The sequence below is a fragment of the Melozone crissalis genome, unplaced genomic scaffold (genome assembly GCF_028551555.1).
Source record: "Melozone crissalis strain CALT ecotype California unplaced genomic scaffold, PUWL_Pcris_2 ptg000006l_1, whole genome shotgun sequence".
Lineage (NCBI taxonomy): Eukaryota > Metazoa > Chordata > Aves > Passeriformes > Passerellidae > Melozone > Melozone crissalis.
This window is the reverse complement of record NW_026535784.1, coordinates 32,377,749-32,394,192: the sequence shown is the minus strand read 5'-3', so window position 1 is coordinate 32,394,192 and position 16,444 is coordinate 32,377,749. Positions and strand designations below refer to the sequence as shown.

Here is a 16,444-nt window from a genome sequence, read left to right as displayed (position 1 = left end):
AGGTTCTCTACTTATTTACAGTATTTCAGTATAATATGTTCATTCAGTACACTGATATTTATTAATGTAATCTCTAACAAATTTTTCTCATTTGTTTTCCTTCCTTGTGATGTGATATGCAGAGCCACGATCTGCAACTGAACCTGGTAAGAATCATATGAAAAAATAATCTCTTGATTCACTAGCTCTTTGAGTTTGTACTGAAGCCATAAATAGAAAAGTGTTTCTGCTGAACAGTGGTAAACTGAAACCCCCTTAAAGACAATGCTGCTTTATCACACCTCCCATACTGTACTCTGTCCTTTACATCAATTCCTTTATTAGTTAAACAGTAAATTCCATTTAGACCAGCAAGGGGAGTAAATGGTTTGCTTGCTACTGAGGGAAAAAGGACAAGTCCCACAAAATTCCATTACCCAAATGGTGCTCGTAAGAATTACATAACACCCAACCACTAAGTGCTAGTTTTACCAATCCAGCTTGGCAGATGTGATGTGTCTTAAACACAAGTAAAACTTGATCCTAAAAAAAAAAAAAAAAAAAAGGCACCGACTCAATTTTTCTAGCCTATTCACAAGATAAAAGTCCTTGATTTCAACAAGTAAAAAGTGTTTTTCCAGCTGCAAGTTTTCTCTGTCTGCTTCATTTTCCCATTCTACATCATTATATGCTGGGGGGAAGTTCTTGAATAGTAAGTGGATGCTGAAAGACTGAGAATGTTTTTTAATGTTTCTACCTCAAACATTAGAAGAGAAGACAGCAATACAGTCTGAACTTTGCTTTAAGAGGGTGGCCAGTTGTGCTCGAATATTCTTGAATTCGGAGAGAGTTTTAATTATGACACTGAAAAAACCAGAAAAGTTTTCTATCTTAGATCTGAGTATTTCCAAAGAGTCTCTGAAGGATGCTGTTGGTGGGGGGATGCTTTAACTCTGTGGGGTTGAATTGACAGCAGGACAGACCTAGCAGCTGAGAGATAATTGTAAAGTAGCACTGTGACTACGAGGATACAGGCTAGGAAAAGTGCAACTTTCTTTAATTTTCATGGAAATGAGAGGAAGGAAAGAGGGAAAAATCTTTTCTTTGTCAGTTATTCATAATTTTCTTGCTACTTCACAAAATTGTTATATACCTATTTTGCCTCATGTCCATTATACATATATAGGCTGCACACACACACAGGTGTGCATGCTCTATCCTAACAGTTAATACTGTTATTCATGGTGTGCAACATCATCAGCTCTAGCATTAGCTGATGCCCTGAATATGTGTGACTGAATGATTTGATTTGTGGAGGCTGGAAATGTGAGCTATATGAAGGAAAAAAGAGTATTGGAAAACCAAATAACCTCTAATGAGGAATTAGAACATGTCCAAGTGCTAGCAATGGGTTATTAGTATTTTATATTCATAACACAAACTTTAGGGTTTAAATATTGTAAGTTAAGATACAAAACAATTTGAAGAGAGTTTCCATATCATATCAAGCCTTTGGATATGAAAACAAATAAAAGATAATACATTTGTGTTGAAATAAGATTAATTTTATATCTTTCTTAGAACATTTTCCTGTAATTCATATTACAGAATAATTTTCCCAGTTTAACTGTTTTATTTATATCTTAATAGGTTGACTTTTTTCCCCTTCTCAGAGGAACCTTTCTCCTCTAAAAGTACCAAAATCTCTTCTAGATTTAATCTACCACCATTATCAGAATCATATCTGGTTCATTCTTACTAGGAGCTTCTTTCCTAAAAAATCACTTGAACTGTGTTCAATTTGTCCTTTAAAATGATAGATAGTATCTGAAAGGAGTGAAATTTTACACAAAAGTTTCTATGAAGTATAAATTTACCAGCCTATCTTAGAGTTTTTATATCCAATTTAAGACTCTTCTGTCAAAACTCATAGTCATGAATGTTTGTTTAGTTCTGGTACTTTTTTTTACCCTTTCACCCTCTTTAATAAACCTAATGTGCATAATGTTAGATGAAGCAAATATTTTAGAGTAGGAATGCAGCATCATGTAGTAGAAAGGAGAAGCACTTTTTTCCTAGACAGGAAAGATTTCCTTTGTGTGAATAGTTGAGTGTTAGAAGATTTTTTTCACAAACTAATTTTCATATTGTTAGTTGAGAGGTTTGTGTAGCTTCTCTGATAGTTATTGCTATGGAAGAAGTAAGGATGTTGGTATTAGTTCATGAAACTATCAACTTGCTTTCATAACTGCTGCCTGAAATAGGAAACAGAAGAGATCCAAAGAGATCATCACTTTGCCAGCCCTCTCACATACCTGCACTATCATTTTGAAAGTGCTGAACATTCTCCTTCCCATTTCTAGGGAGCTGGCTGACCCTGAGAGAAGATACCTGAAGTCTTCTAAAGGGTACCAGGGAATGCATTCTTACATGAAAGGTGTATTTTTGAGCCTTCTGAAGTACAGAAAAGTTATTTAATATCAAGGTTTCTCATACTATTCTCAAGGGAGTTGGCAAGACAAAAAAAGGAAGACATCTCAGAACAGTTTTGGTATCTGTATTGTTGCAGTTTTATAGACATAACAGTAGTGAATGCCTAACTGCAGTCTGGCTGGATTATTTGTTGTTGGATTATTTCTTTTTTCATGCTTTTAATTATGCAATATGTATTTATGAGCACCTTCCAGTGCTTTCATTTTGTGAAAGAATTTCAGTTTGGTATTTTGTTTTCCCTGGAATCATGGAGCTAAGTACTATACTAGCCCTTGAGATTTGTACACTTTTTTCCTACTAAGCCCTATTAAATAATGTAGTATCTTAAAAATGCAGTGTCTTACACACTACAGAAATTAATGTCAGTACATTTACTGACTTATTTGTGAGGAATTGGCACTGTGCGTGCATAGGGAATGTAAATAAAGTTTGGGCAAAATGTAAATATTTTCTTTTGGCATAAATAATGAGCAATGTTTTACTTATTAGTAGTACTCCTAGTAATAAGTAACACTGGGTTTTAGGATGTGATGAAAAATCTTAAAATTTGTACAACAGGAAGCTGGGTATGGATATCAGAAATGTAATAGATGCAGCACTGGTTTGTGATGTAATTTAAACTCTTAGAGGCCAGACTAAACAATGCCTTCAGAGGAAATTTTTCATGAGCAAACAGATAAGTTCTATTCAATGCATATGGTTAATACATATGCAAGATTGACATGGAAACATGCATATGCTAGATAAGTATTCAGAATTTTGAAAGATGGACATGCTTTCTAAAAATTTTTTGAAGTGTAAAACATGCATGGAATTTTACATAAATTGTAACAAGTTGTAGTGTGACTTTAATTGCTGGTTGTCAACCAAAATCCAACCATCAATAAACACTATAGCACTCAATAACACTGGCTGTCCTTTGATAGGTCAGTACTAATGATTTAAAGGAAAGATATTCAATGAACTCACACAGGTAAAAAATTAGGAAGCAAAGGGGGTTTTTTGTCTACTTTTTTTTTGTTACGCTCTATCTACTCTAATGTGTTTTGCACTCCTTTTTCTGTCTAGACAGAAACCAGTTTGCATTGCAAACCCCTCCAGATTTCTTTGTGAATTAATAGCTAGTCAGATTACTCAAAGCCAACATCCCAGTTTGTCAAATTACCTGTTCTGTACTTCTTTCTTGGATATTTTGACTTTAAACTGATTGAATCCTTCAAAAACAGGCTGCCTGAGAATGAAAAATCCCATGGAATCACTTGCCAGCTGTTGATATTTTGACCATTACTCAGCTGTCTGGAGACAGCCACAAACTGTATTGAATTACATTAGAACAATTGTCTAACAGCATGTAAGAAGAAAACTGTATGAAGTAATTTTGCTTAAATTGCCAGGGAATTGCCACATATACATGCTTTTTTTTCCTAAGCACAATACTGTGTATGTTCACAAAACACATCTCAAAAGATAGCCATCACTTCTCTAGTATTGTTCTTTCTTGTTTCCTGTTTTACTGCTGTGTTCCAGAGTCTCCACTCTAAGTAACTCCTTTAGAAATTCACTCTTGTTTCTACATAACATTTGAAACAGAAAATACATGGCAAATGTTACAGAAATCCATGTTGCTTCCCTGCACCAAGAAAATCACCTTTCTGGTAGCTGATGAAATTCAAAACAGAAGGTTTAGTAGGTTAGCATGCACGCCAGATCCTTGCACGCTTTAGTGAAAACAAGAGAATTACAACTAAGGATCTGTCTTCTTTCACTGCTGAGAAGCAAACAAGGGCTTGGAGAGATCAGTCTTCTATGAGCCATATTTCAAGAGGTCAGACTAAGAGAAAAACTGGAAATAGGCTAAAATTCCCCTTCATTTAAGGTGGTCTGATCAATTTGCATATTATTGCTTGTCATTTAAATTTTCAATTGTACTCTGTGCTCCCAAGATACCTACAGAATTCTGTCCCTGTCAGTGACCTCATCTGAAGTCTGACTGCTACAACTATCCTTGCTTGTTGATGCTTCCAAATTCAAAGTAAACAACTGGTCTGTTTTGTACTATGTGATTTAAAAAAACCCCACCACTGTCATTCCTCTCCAACTGTAAACATTTAAATCTTTTTGGAGTGCATTAATATTCATAGTTATACCTAACTTAACTTCCAAGTGGCTTAGGCATCTACAGTATCATAACTACCTTAGAGTAAGCTTTAGCGTGAACTTTTCCTTGACAGTGATAAATGAATTAATTTCTACTCAAACCTGAACAATATTTAGGGGGCTAAAGTTTTTGTTGCCATAGCAGTGTTCCCATTTATTTAACCCAATATGGCTAGATAGCAGACATCTTGATTATTGATTAGATATTGTGTAACCTAGGCTCTCAACCCTAAAACTGCATTTTATTGCTCACAATCACTTTTGCTGTTGTTCAGTTTTCTTATCAGTTTTTTATAGGTGCTGTTTGAGATATCTTTAAACATAGTCAGTTTTTTGCGTCTTCTAAAAACTTTACTCTTCATTCCTTGAGTGACATAAAGCCTATTAAATAAGCCAGAACAGCTGTCTGACAGGATAAAGGCGTATGGGATGGTGATCATCAGAAACAGGCAAATTGAGTACATTTTTTGTTATGTTATTGCAAGCTACACGTCTGCTATACTGCTGTTTATTAGTCTACTCTGCATATTCTTCTCTATTTTCACTCTTCTCTATTCTCTTTCTATAAAAGATGCACAGATACCTATATGAGATATTTATATATAACCTGTTGGGCCTATTGCTTTGAGTTTAAGTTGAGTTAAACACTTGTGGAACGTGAGGGAGAACAAGACACGAGTTGACAGGGTTCTGTTTTGTTGGATTTTTGCCAGGAAACCACAACTGTGACTTCCCACTGTCCCTGTGTATCTGAAAACTTACGGCTTTGAACTTACAGCTCTGGAAATTGATCTGTTCATTGCATGGGAATGAAGAGCTACAGCAAGCGACTGTACTTATTTCCCCAGCTGTGTGTGCATTACAGTGCAGGCAGTTAATGGTCACATTCAGAGATGAAGTTGCAGATAAAAGAACTGCTCTACCTTTAATGCAAGACAGAGAAACATTCTGAAGTAAACACATTGCCAGTAATAAAATTTGTTAAAATGCAACAGTTTTCTCTCTTACCAAAGTTTATTCTTCCTAATGGACTCATGAGCCATAAAGGGAAAGAATTGCTGTGTAAAATGTAATCGTTCTTTCTAAATAACTGACAAAACAGTCAAGTACTTGCATGCCTAAGCATTTTACATGTTTCAGTGAACAAAATGCTTTTGTATTCATTTAGTCAAGTGTTAAATATGTTTTAAGGCCCTGAGAACAGCATTTCAGAGCTGCTTTCTGGAACACATTTCTATGATGAAGTTATTTGTCAGCTGATGAACGCCAGGAAGTAGAACAGACATTATTTCCCTAAAATCTTATGATTCTGCTTAGCACAGTACCAGAAAGTAAAATAATTACATAAGTCAGGATGTAAAGGTAGAAAAATACTCAGAACACTGAGTATATCCAGAGCGTGCTATGGAAATCTTGAAAGAACCTTTCTTTTGCCAAATTAGTATTTCATTTCTGTGTGTTCCACAGTAGTAAGCCTTTTAGCAAGGGGTGAGTGATTCTTGGCTTGGAGGAGGAAAATCGATAAAGAGGATAGCAATGTGTTGTTCACATGTGCTTTTTGCCCATGCTGCCTTTTGTATTGTTCTTAGGATTTTCATGTTTTCAGTTTAGCCAGTTTTCTTATGATTGATCACAAATGTGTTGAAGTTTGTTTATCTGGTTGAAAAGACTAAATTTTAATCTCTGATTATTTTCATCATTAATTTACTTTGAAATTTTTTACAAAGATTGCTGCAATCTACCATATATAATTTTAAAGCATACCTCGTCAGTAAGCAAAGCACATCATTGTAGAATTCATTGGAATTCTTTTGTCACTGAAGAGTGAAGAGCTTCTCATGTGATCATTTTGCACACTTAAAAAGCTCGAAGAATGTTATGCATTAATTAGCTCCGGTCTTTGAAAAATAGGACTTCTGCTGGGTGCTGTGTTTTATATTGCCTTTGACCTCATTCAGAGAGCAGTTCTGAGCCTGGTGTAATGATCTTCTTTTGCAGTCCTGAAAGACCCAGCTTTCAGCATTCTGCTGTTAAATGAACAGGAAACTAGAATGCTGCCTGTATAAGATTACATCCCCAGGGTCAGTTCAGTCCAGGAGTACGCACGTGTGGTTAACAGTACAGCTTCAACTGCTTATGACACACCAAGGCTCTAAAAAAAGCTGATCTCGGTAGTTCAAAAACTAGCTTGTGTTACCCATTACTTTCCTGATAAGACCTTTCATGAGTCATTAATCTTCATCTGTGTTAGATAAGATCCAATGTGCTACAGTGTTACCAGACATGACTCTTGCAGCTACACAGAACGACTGGTTTGCCATGCCAAAAAAAAAGGCATGTTCTGCTGTCTGAAAACCAACTCTGAGCCAAATATTTAGTCAGTCATTCATTTTTAGCCCATTTCCAGTACAGGAAACTTTTGGATACATTGTCATTTATAATTGGAAAAAATTCAAAACTTTTTTGTTAATTGTCTAAATGAGACAGAGGTCTGTCATTCCACAGGGGGATGAAAAAAAACAAAAAAAACCCCCACTATTTGAACATGTTTTTCTATTTGAACTATAAGAAGTGAAGTTGACCTTACTGAACCTCTTCTACAGAATAATTTTCATATGGAAGTTATTAGATTCTAAAGTGCTTTTCCTCATTTTACAGTATGCTTTTATTAGCTGATTTTGTGATGATATATGGGATTCTAAGTGTCCATATTGCAAAATGCATTTTTCTATTTTTTTTTTAATTAAACTGAACGTTATAAAACTTCCCTACTTTGATTTTGAGACTAAAAAAATCAGCATAAACAAAATAAAGTCTGAATTAAGTCTTAATTAAGTCTTAAATAAGGAGACCAGCAATGTAGCATTGTCCAGGTATACAATTTTATCTGTATGTTGTGTAAATAGTAGGATTATTTAAATTATCTGTACTGTGACATCTTTAAAAAACCAGTAGCATTACAAGTAGAGATAAAATACAGTGACTTAAAAGAAACTGGAAAAATATGCCTAAACAGTTAAGTGTGCCCATTATAAATGGATAAAATTGATTTTGTAAAAGTTACTGTAAAACCCAACCAAATATACTTCACACAAATTTTCTGACAGAAATCCTGGTATAATCAAAGCCTATACCATGGCTTATCAAAGTAGAATGAACAAATTTAAAACGGCTACAGAATATATCTATCACAGCATTCTGAAGATGTTTTGGGGGTACTGTTTTTTGTTATATTTTTAATGTATCCATTCTCACAGCTGTGCAGACAGAGACAGAAATTATTTTCCCAAACTCTGCATAAGGGGAATATTTATGCATCCGGAGTTTTAAAGTCTGGTTAGTATAGTGGTTAGAAGAGCTAATTGGAAATGGTGACAAAATGTTTTCTAGTTTTACTGGAAATGGGATTTGATCTGAATGTTGCATTAAGTACAGAAAAAAAATCAGAGAAAGAAGGAAAAAATTGTGACATTTTACTGATGATGTTATTTACAGACACAAAAAGAGCTTGCAAAGATAATTGTTTCTGGAAACCATTACATTCATTTGTATTATTCAGTACTATCCTGCATTAAGAAAACATTGAGTAGGTTAAATGACTGCACTGACTGTAACTGCAACATTACTATTCAAGCTGGTTTTGAAACCTTAGCTTGATGAATTTACTTCTTTTAGATGCAAAATGATTTTCCTTCAAGCCATTTGTGTTGGAAGTTCTTCTGCAGCTCTCACAGTATTTCTTTGCAAAAGTCTACTTTCTGTTGTCCTTTTAACATACAGTGTAAAAAACACTACATGGTCCTTTAAATAGTTTATGATGCACTTTATTTTTCTGTTTGTTTTCAGAAGAGATATGTACACTTGTAATAGCAGAAACTTTTCCTGAAGATTCAGGAATTTTCACCTGCACAGCAACAAATGAACATGGTTCAGTAACAAGCAGTGCACAACTAACTGTCTGCTCAGGTATGTGACAAAGAGGAGCTTTTAGTCATAAATCTTACATAATTAATTTACCTGTGAAGTTGCCAGTCTGCTTTCTTCGTGGAAAATGACTGTTGTAAGACATGGGGTTTGACAACCTCAGTGCATTCATATAAAGCAGACCTAGAGTTTCTTATGTTCATTTCCTGGTTTAATATTTTTATTAATGCGAAATATATTTTTTAAGTTCTGCTAAAGCCTGGCATATCTTAAGCATTAGGGTTCAAGACTAGATGGCAGCAGAGGCAAAATTAAAGAGATGAAACTATGCTACTAGAGATGGTCTTCTGTAAAATAAAACACTGCGACATATGTTTAGTTTTGTTTCCATATATATTTTCATGGGATGCACTAACCCAGCTGCCATTGCAAACTTGCCATGTATACATGCATTCTTCAGCATTTTTAAATTATTTGTTTCAGTGATCCTGAAACTCCAGGAAGAGGAAGTCCTGTTTTAGCTGTTGTTGTCCATAGTTGTCAATCTCAGTTAGTGCCTTGATTCCTGAAATAGATTTAGAGAGGTCCCTAAGGTTTCTAGTTGTGCCTTTTGCATGAGGCACACTCAGAAAATAAATAGCCACCCATGAATCTAATTCAGCATAAATTATCAATAGGAAGACTAGAAAAATACCTTTATAAAACCAAAGATATTTCCCTTTTAAAAAACTGAAAATACACTTTGTATTTACCATGTACTTTGTCTATGACTCGTTGAAGAGACATTCTTTTTGATTTCTTTTAGCCAACTTGGAATGCTCTAGTGATGATTTCCATCATTTCTCACCAGTTGAAACTCCTCCAGTTGAAATTAGCTCTCTTGAGCTTCCTCCTAAGAAACTTACAGATACTCACCAAACAAACAACACTGAGTTGAGACCTGGTGTGATAGACCTTCAACAACAGCTCCATTCGTCTGAGGAAAAGTCAAATGGCATTCATCCTCTTCATGGAGTAAATGGAATGATTAACAGCAAGCCAAATGGTGATAAATCCATCCCACCTCCAGCTGTCTTGCTTTCACCCACAAAGGAGCCACCACCTGTGCTTGCCAAACCAAAGCTGTGAGTATTTTTGAGTGTTTTTGTTTCCTATAAACTTGATATTTGTTGACAGCAAATTTTTGCCTGAAGTGATTTAGCATTAGACAAACAGACAGTCACAGTGCCTGTCCCTTGAACAGTCTTCTGCTGCTGTGATGTATGTACCAAAGAGCTGAATAGAGAAGACACTTGTTTCCTTTACATAGTGCCACATCAAAGGGAAGTACATTCTATATCCCAATGCCTTTAGAGAGATTTAAGATAAAGTCACAAACAGAGAAATTCTGTAGTGGCTGTTGCTCCGTGCCTTTTTTTCCCCTATTCACCATACCTAAAGATCATAGTGGCCTGAGATTTGTGGATGCTATTTCTGTTTCAGTACTGGTTAGGTCTTTTTTATTTCTGCATGGGCTTGAGTTTGTGTAGTCAGGGGATATTCAGGTGTGTAATGTTTTTATTTCTTATGTTTATCAATAACACATATCTTGTTCTGCTTTCAGCCAGATTGCAATAGCTCTCTTATAGCTAAAAATCTGAGAAGGCAAAGCCCTAGGAAAGGACAGAGAAATGAGTGGTAAAAAAGTTACAGCAACATTTTTACCTTTTGTTAATGATGATACCTTATGCATAAGCAATATTATGCTCCCTGTTAACTTATAGTTTGATTTTAACATTGCATAGACTCCTCTTTTCCATCTCCCTCAAGAGTATTTGGAATGTGATGAACTAAAATGCAACTTTATTTCATTTGCATCAATAGTTGGAAGGAATTGTAAGTTATAAAAAAGTATTTAAGAAGAAGCATGAAACATGGTCTTCAAGCTTAAGTTAGGTCATTTGCTTTATTCTGTGTTTTCACAGAAAACTTATAAAATATAAAAATGCTGTTATTTTAGCACTCCTGTTGAATTTAAATATACAAAACCACATTTGAGACAGTGAGCTAACAGTATTCCCTTTCTACTCACCACTTTTTCTTTCACTTGCTCTTTGTCATTCTAAGCAGTCTCTGGCAACTGTAAAGGGAAGGAGGAGTGGAAGAACTAGAAGGACAGAGTAGTGAAATGACATGTATATGGTGGTGGTTGTGCATATGGGAGAGAGGTGGTCCTATACCCAGCATACATATCTGTTGCCAGCATACATATCTGTTGCAAGACCCACTTGTAAAGAAAGGAGATAGTGGCTCCAGCAGAGCAGTAAAAAGAAATTTCACCCCAGAGCTTTCTTTCCCAGAAGCAGGGTTGCCTGAGATAAGGGAAATAATGTGGTGTAAACATTGTATAATGTTCCATTGCTCTGTGTGCATAATTTGGCTTGTTTTTAAACATAGAGTCAACATGAAATACAGTAACGTGAGAGGGATGCTATTGCAAAAGTCCCTTCAGTTGCTGATGTTCAAATTGATGACCTTGGAATCCCTAGTGTAATTACACTTGATTCCTCTATTTTGCAATTAACAATACTTGATGCACAAGAGCCTGATCTTAATTGCAGTCAAGAGCAGTGGAAGTCTCTGCTGCTGTCAGAAATTGAAATCTTGCCTTCTCCTCAGCCAAGTATTTTGCTCTCAAGCACAGTGATAACATAAGGAAGGGAAAGAGTGCCAACAGGAGGAGAAAAAGAAATGCCTGACTGCAGACACTTGAAATCAGCTTTCAGCTTTCAGCATTTGGAAAACTGCTTCCTTAGTAACAGTGAACAAAATAATGACATTAAAATTAGCTGAGCAGTAAAGTAGCTCTCTCAACCGTGAGAATGATCTCTCTTGAAAAGAACTCATCTATGGAATTGTATCTGTCCATAGAGATGATAGAATCAGCACATATTAGCAGTGTGCTAGAGCAAGGACACTTATTATAACCTTTTTTAAAAGTTATATAAACTTCTAAATTGCTAACTATGGAGAGAGCTTTGAGCTTCTGAAAATCATTAATAGGTTTATTTTTCAGGAAGACTGGTTTTAAATTTCCAAAATAATCTTTTGTTTTCAAGTTTATTATAAATTACTTAACAGGTTTATCTGTGAACTCTCTGAAAACAGTTTCTTCAGCCAACACCAAAAGTAATTGCAAAGAGTTTGGGAATGATAGGCTGGTTTTGGCTTTTTGGTTTTTTATTATTATTTTTAATTTAACAAGAGGGAGAGACTGAGTACCTTCTTGAAGTATGAAATACATTTGCATCTTGACAACGTAGCTGTAACCAACACCTATAAATAATGATTTATCACAATTCAATCTGATGCAAGAGTGGACATGCTGCAGAGAGTTACTGTAGCTGTTTTCAGGCTTGAAAAGTGTTTTCAAAGTCCTAAAAAACACTCAGATTTTGGTTACAGAGAGTTTAGTAATCCTTGAGGCATCATTAGTTGTTGCTTCAGTCTGGTGCTAAGAGTATTTTAAAAAGTTTAATATGACAATATAAAAAAATTCTGGGAAAAATACATATAGAATTAACTGGGGAAGTAATCGACACCAGATATTTTGCTAAGGTGAAATCTAGAAGACAGTAATGTAAATATGGTTAAAAGGCACAATATTTCATGCTGTCTTGTTTGCAACATGAGTTTCTGTAGAGTGAAAGGACTATTGAACTGAGACAAAACCCCCTGATTTCTGTCATTCTGATCTCTGCTGGAGTGACATATTTGAGGAGGTTGAGGTATTACTGTGCCTTGGACTTTTCAGTCCATAATGGTGTAATGCACAGATGAGGTTTCAGAAGATACCCAGCAATGTATGTTAAGATATTTTGCATCTCAAAATCAGGCAAATGGTGTTAATAGTAATTTCAGTGTGAAGTCTGCATATGAAAGTTCTACCTTAAACCCTTTACAATCCTCATTGTGAATGTCTGCAAAAAAACCACAAAGCTTTCCTGTAGGACTTTACCATATAACATGTCTATGGTTTCAAATTAAGAACTTCCATTCAAGTGGCTTGGTATTACTGTTATTTTTTCCATGTGTCTGTTAAAACAGTAAGAGAAAAAAAGATGGCGTTCATATGGTTACTGGATGTACCTGTGTGATGTTTGTTGGCTTTGTAACAAACCATCATTTTAAAGTTCATTGACTCAGGGTAGCTAAAACGGGGTGCCAGAGCTTCCTGACTTAGTCTAGAACTCTAACACCTGACCAGAGAGCTTCTCTGCAATTGTCTCATGTTCAGCCTCTTTGTGTTGGAGTGTTTTCCAAGTCTGTCATATACAATGACCACAAAGAGTATGAGCTTAAAGGGAGTTTATTATTTCCATAATAATTGTATTTGATATCTACAAGCAATAAGAAACTTTTTAGAATACATTGAGAAGAGCTGGATAGAAAAAACAATATGTGAGAATAGGCGGCAGTTCAATGATTCATGCAGCTTTACATGTATGAGCAAAGGTCTATCCATATCCATTTCTTTTGCTTCATCTGCTCTGCTCTTTCAAGGTTGATAAGGACCTTTGGATCTTTATCTTGCTGGTAAAGTCTACCCTCAATTAAACCTTGATCTACACTTACTGTAGTCAAAATTACTAATGCTAACTAAACTTGCTAAAATGTAAAGCAGGATAACTGCACATAAAGTTAATCCCTTGATAATAATACAAGTCCAGAGCATTTTCTGCATCTGTTTTCACAATTAATATATGGGTGTTTCAATTGTAATTATTTTTTTCCTCTCATTCTATACCAATACATTTTTAACAAAAATGGAGTTAAAACAAGAAAAAGTTTAGTGTAGCACTTGCATTTCAGTGATCATCAGGCACTTGGACTAGGGTTTATAATTTACTAATAACAAATAATATATGAAAATAGAGGAGGCTTTATGAGAGAATATACTAAGAAATAGGATTTTCCCCATTTTCTCAGACTCATTACTTATGCAAAAGTTGCAAATCCTGAAAAGGAATATGAAGTGTTATAATTTCTCCTGGTACACCTGTGGACTGAATGCAGTAGGTAACAGTAAGTTTAAAAAAAGGCATTAGTTGTCTTTTTTTGGTGATCTTGGATCACTGTGAAAATCTCTGAGACTACTGGAAGACAGAAGACAGGAAATAGGAAGTGTTATGAAAAATAGTTTGAAAGTCACATTTCATTGCCTATTTCAGATCAAGGAATACCATGACCCAAAACCAGTGGCAGTTATTGCTGAGAAATTTCCTTTTTACTTGTCTTTGTTAACATAGTGTCAAAGGGTAATCACAAATGAACTTTAAACCTTTTAAAATCTGTGGCAATAGAAGTCTGAATATCTTTCTAACAATAGATGTGAAAAACAAGAGACGTTAAGGGTGATACATTTATTTTTTCGGTTTTTTTCACCTTTTGGCACTGATATTTTCTGACCCAAGGAGGTGGAGACACCTAAGTGTACATCTTGCCTACATAAAAGCTAATCAGTATTTTAACCAGAAAAGTCAAATATCCTTGAAACAGTAATGAAATACATATACTGTTTGTGCCACCATCATGGTATGCACACAGGACATTGGTATTTTTTCAGATTTGTACTTTAACACTGAAAGTAATCCAGTTTATAGGACAAGTAGGAACATGAGGGAAATTAATAGATTGATTTCAGTTGGAAGGACCCTTAAGGATTATCTAGTTCCAGTCCCCCCTGTAAGGGACATTTTCCACTACACCAGGATGCTCAAAGCCCCTTCCAGCCTGGCCTTGAATACTTCAAGGGATGATGCATGCAACAGCTCCTCTGGGCAACCTTTTCCAGTGTCTCACCACCCTCACAGTAAAGAATCTCTTCCTAATATCTAATCGAAACCTTCTCTCTTTCAGTTTAAAGCCATTACTCCAAGTCCTATCACTATCATTACTCCTATATGTCCTGTCTGCTCCAGGTTTCCACAGGCTCCCTTGAGGTACTGGAAAGGTTGCTCTAAGGTACCCCAGAACCTTCTCCAGGCTAAGCAACCCTGGCTCTCTCAGCCCACCTTCACAGGAGAGGTGCTCCAGCCCTCTGAGCATCTTTGTGGCCTTCTCTGGGCTTGTTCAAACAGGTCCATGTCTTTATAATGTTGGGGACCCCAGAGCTGGATGCAGCACTGTAGGTGGGGTCTCACAAGAGTGGGGAGAGTAGGCTTTCTCAAGCTGCTGGTCATGATTCTTTTGGATATGGTTGGTCTTCTGGGCTACAAGTGCACAAGTTCAGCCACTTGATTGAGCCTATCCATTTTAAGCTTTCAGTTAAACACATGCTTTAGATTGCAAAAGTCTTTAGTGCCTCCAAGAGTGTTCTTGCTCTCTTTTCTGCCTGAGAGTTGCTTTAAAGCTCTGTTACCTCTCTCGTACCTTTGTTACTGACACCACCTCAAGGTACCAAGAGTGGGATTTTTTCTAAAAAAAGGACAGCAAATGTTTGGGCTGGGAGGTGGATTATGTATTTAAGGCAATTTGTATTTTTCCATAACAAGGTTGAGTAGAATACTGTGCCAACAGTTTATGACGCACCTTTGAACCAGCACGAAATGTTGTACTATCCATCTGCAAACAGTTTATGGATATTTTTCTGGTAATCATAAACTAAAAGCAATCAAATGAAACATTTTGATTTTTTAGACATTTCTGTTCGGTGTTTTTGTTTGTTTCTTTCCTTCTCACCTAAATAACTGGGTGGATTTAATACAAGGAAATTATCAAGCAAAGGAAATCCAAGTGGTCAGTTCTTCTAAAATGCAGCCTTTTCTGGGAGGTTCTCAGTGTGCTTTTAGGTAGGGAGATCCTGCAGAAATATCCAAGGATCCTCTTGGTATCACGGGACAGAAATCTCAAACAAAATGATTAAATGCATGCTAATCCTTGCAGTCTAATCATCATATGTACTTAATTTTTACATGGCTTTGAATATGGCATGCAGCCACATTTCCCTTGGTATTCTTTCCTCCCTGACCATGTAAATATCCTACACATAATTCTGAAATTGTAAATGTATCATCTTATGCTGGTTATGAGGAGGAAGGTAGATGAGAAGGGATATAGTTTTTGTTTTGAACCACCTTTGTTTACTCTGTCTTGATACAGCTAAACCCATTTGCCAGGACGGCTCACTCCAACTGTAGAAGGTAGAAGATGAAGCTGAAAAACTGAAACAGATGGTGTTCCTAATTTTGGATTTGGTTTTCAGGAAAACCTAAATTTTAAAGTCTCAGTAATAGTATATCTCTCATCTTTGCCTTCTGAGTGAGTTCCTAGAGAGAGGTCCCATCTGATTCAGGCAAAGCACTTTTTCCTAATACAACAGAAGATTGCACTGACACTTTCTTTGGCACCCAGGTCTCTTGAGAAATTTAAAAAAACCTTCTGCATACAGCACTTAGTATTCTAATCCAGAATGAGAGACTGGAAATTCTTACTGAACTGAGTAAGGATTTACTGAGGTATGACATGGAAATGGATTAATTTTGAAAAATACAATATTTATTTTAGAAAATCTGCTTGTCCCTTTTGTACAGGTTTTGACAGTACTTTTATGATGTTCAATTAGTCAAAAAATTGAAATAAAAGATCAACCAATATCAGTTTGTGAGACAGAGAGAGGAACTGGTCAAAGCTTGTTCTGCCAATCCTCACTTTCTTTGGAAAGTGTGTTTAGTAGAATCTGGATAGATAAATATAAAGTTCCTTTTAGATAAATATAAAGTTCCTTTTAATAACATGAACTTCAAAGTATTCTGGACACTACAGTTCTCTATGATAGACAAGCATAATTATGTGAATGGTAGTTGGGTTAAATAGTTATTATGTTTGAATGGGATTTCAAAGCTTTGTGACT

The 16,444-nt window shown here is 35.7% G+C and overlaps 1 protein-coding gene across 1 annotated transcript in view; it reads left to right on the top strand.

Moving 5' to 3' along the window:
* Positions 1-16,444, top strand: part of PALLD (palladin, cytoskeletal associated protein) — a 186,710-nt gene that overhangs the window by 69,617 nt on the left and 100,649 nt on the right. Inside the window, exons 8-10 of the mRNA XM_054290671.1 lie at positions 123-146; positions 8,476-8,595; positions 9,359-9,677. Coding sequence (XP_054146646.1) covers positions 123-146; positions 8,476-8,595; positions 9,359-9,677 — 463 coding nt within the window. The remainder of the gene's footprint in view (positions 1-122; positions 147-8,475; positions 8,596-9,358; positions 9,678-16,444) is intronic.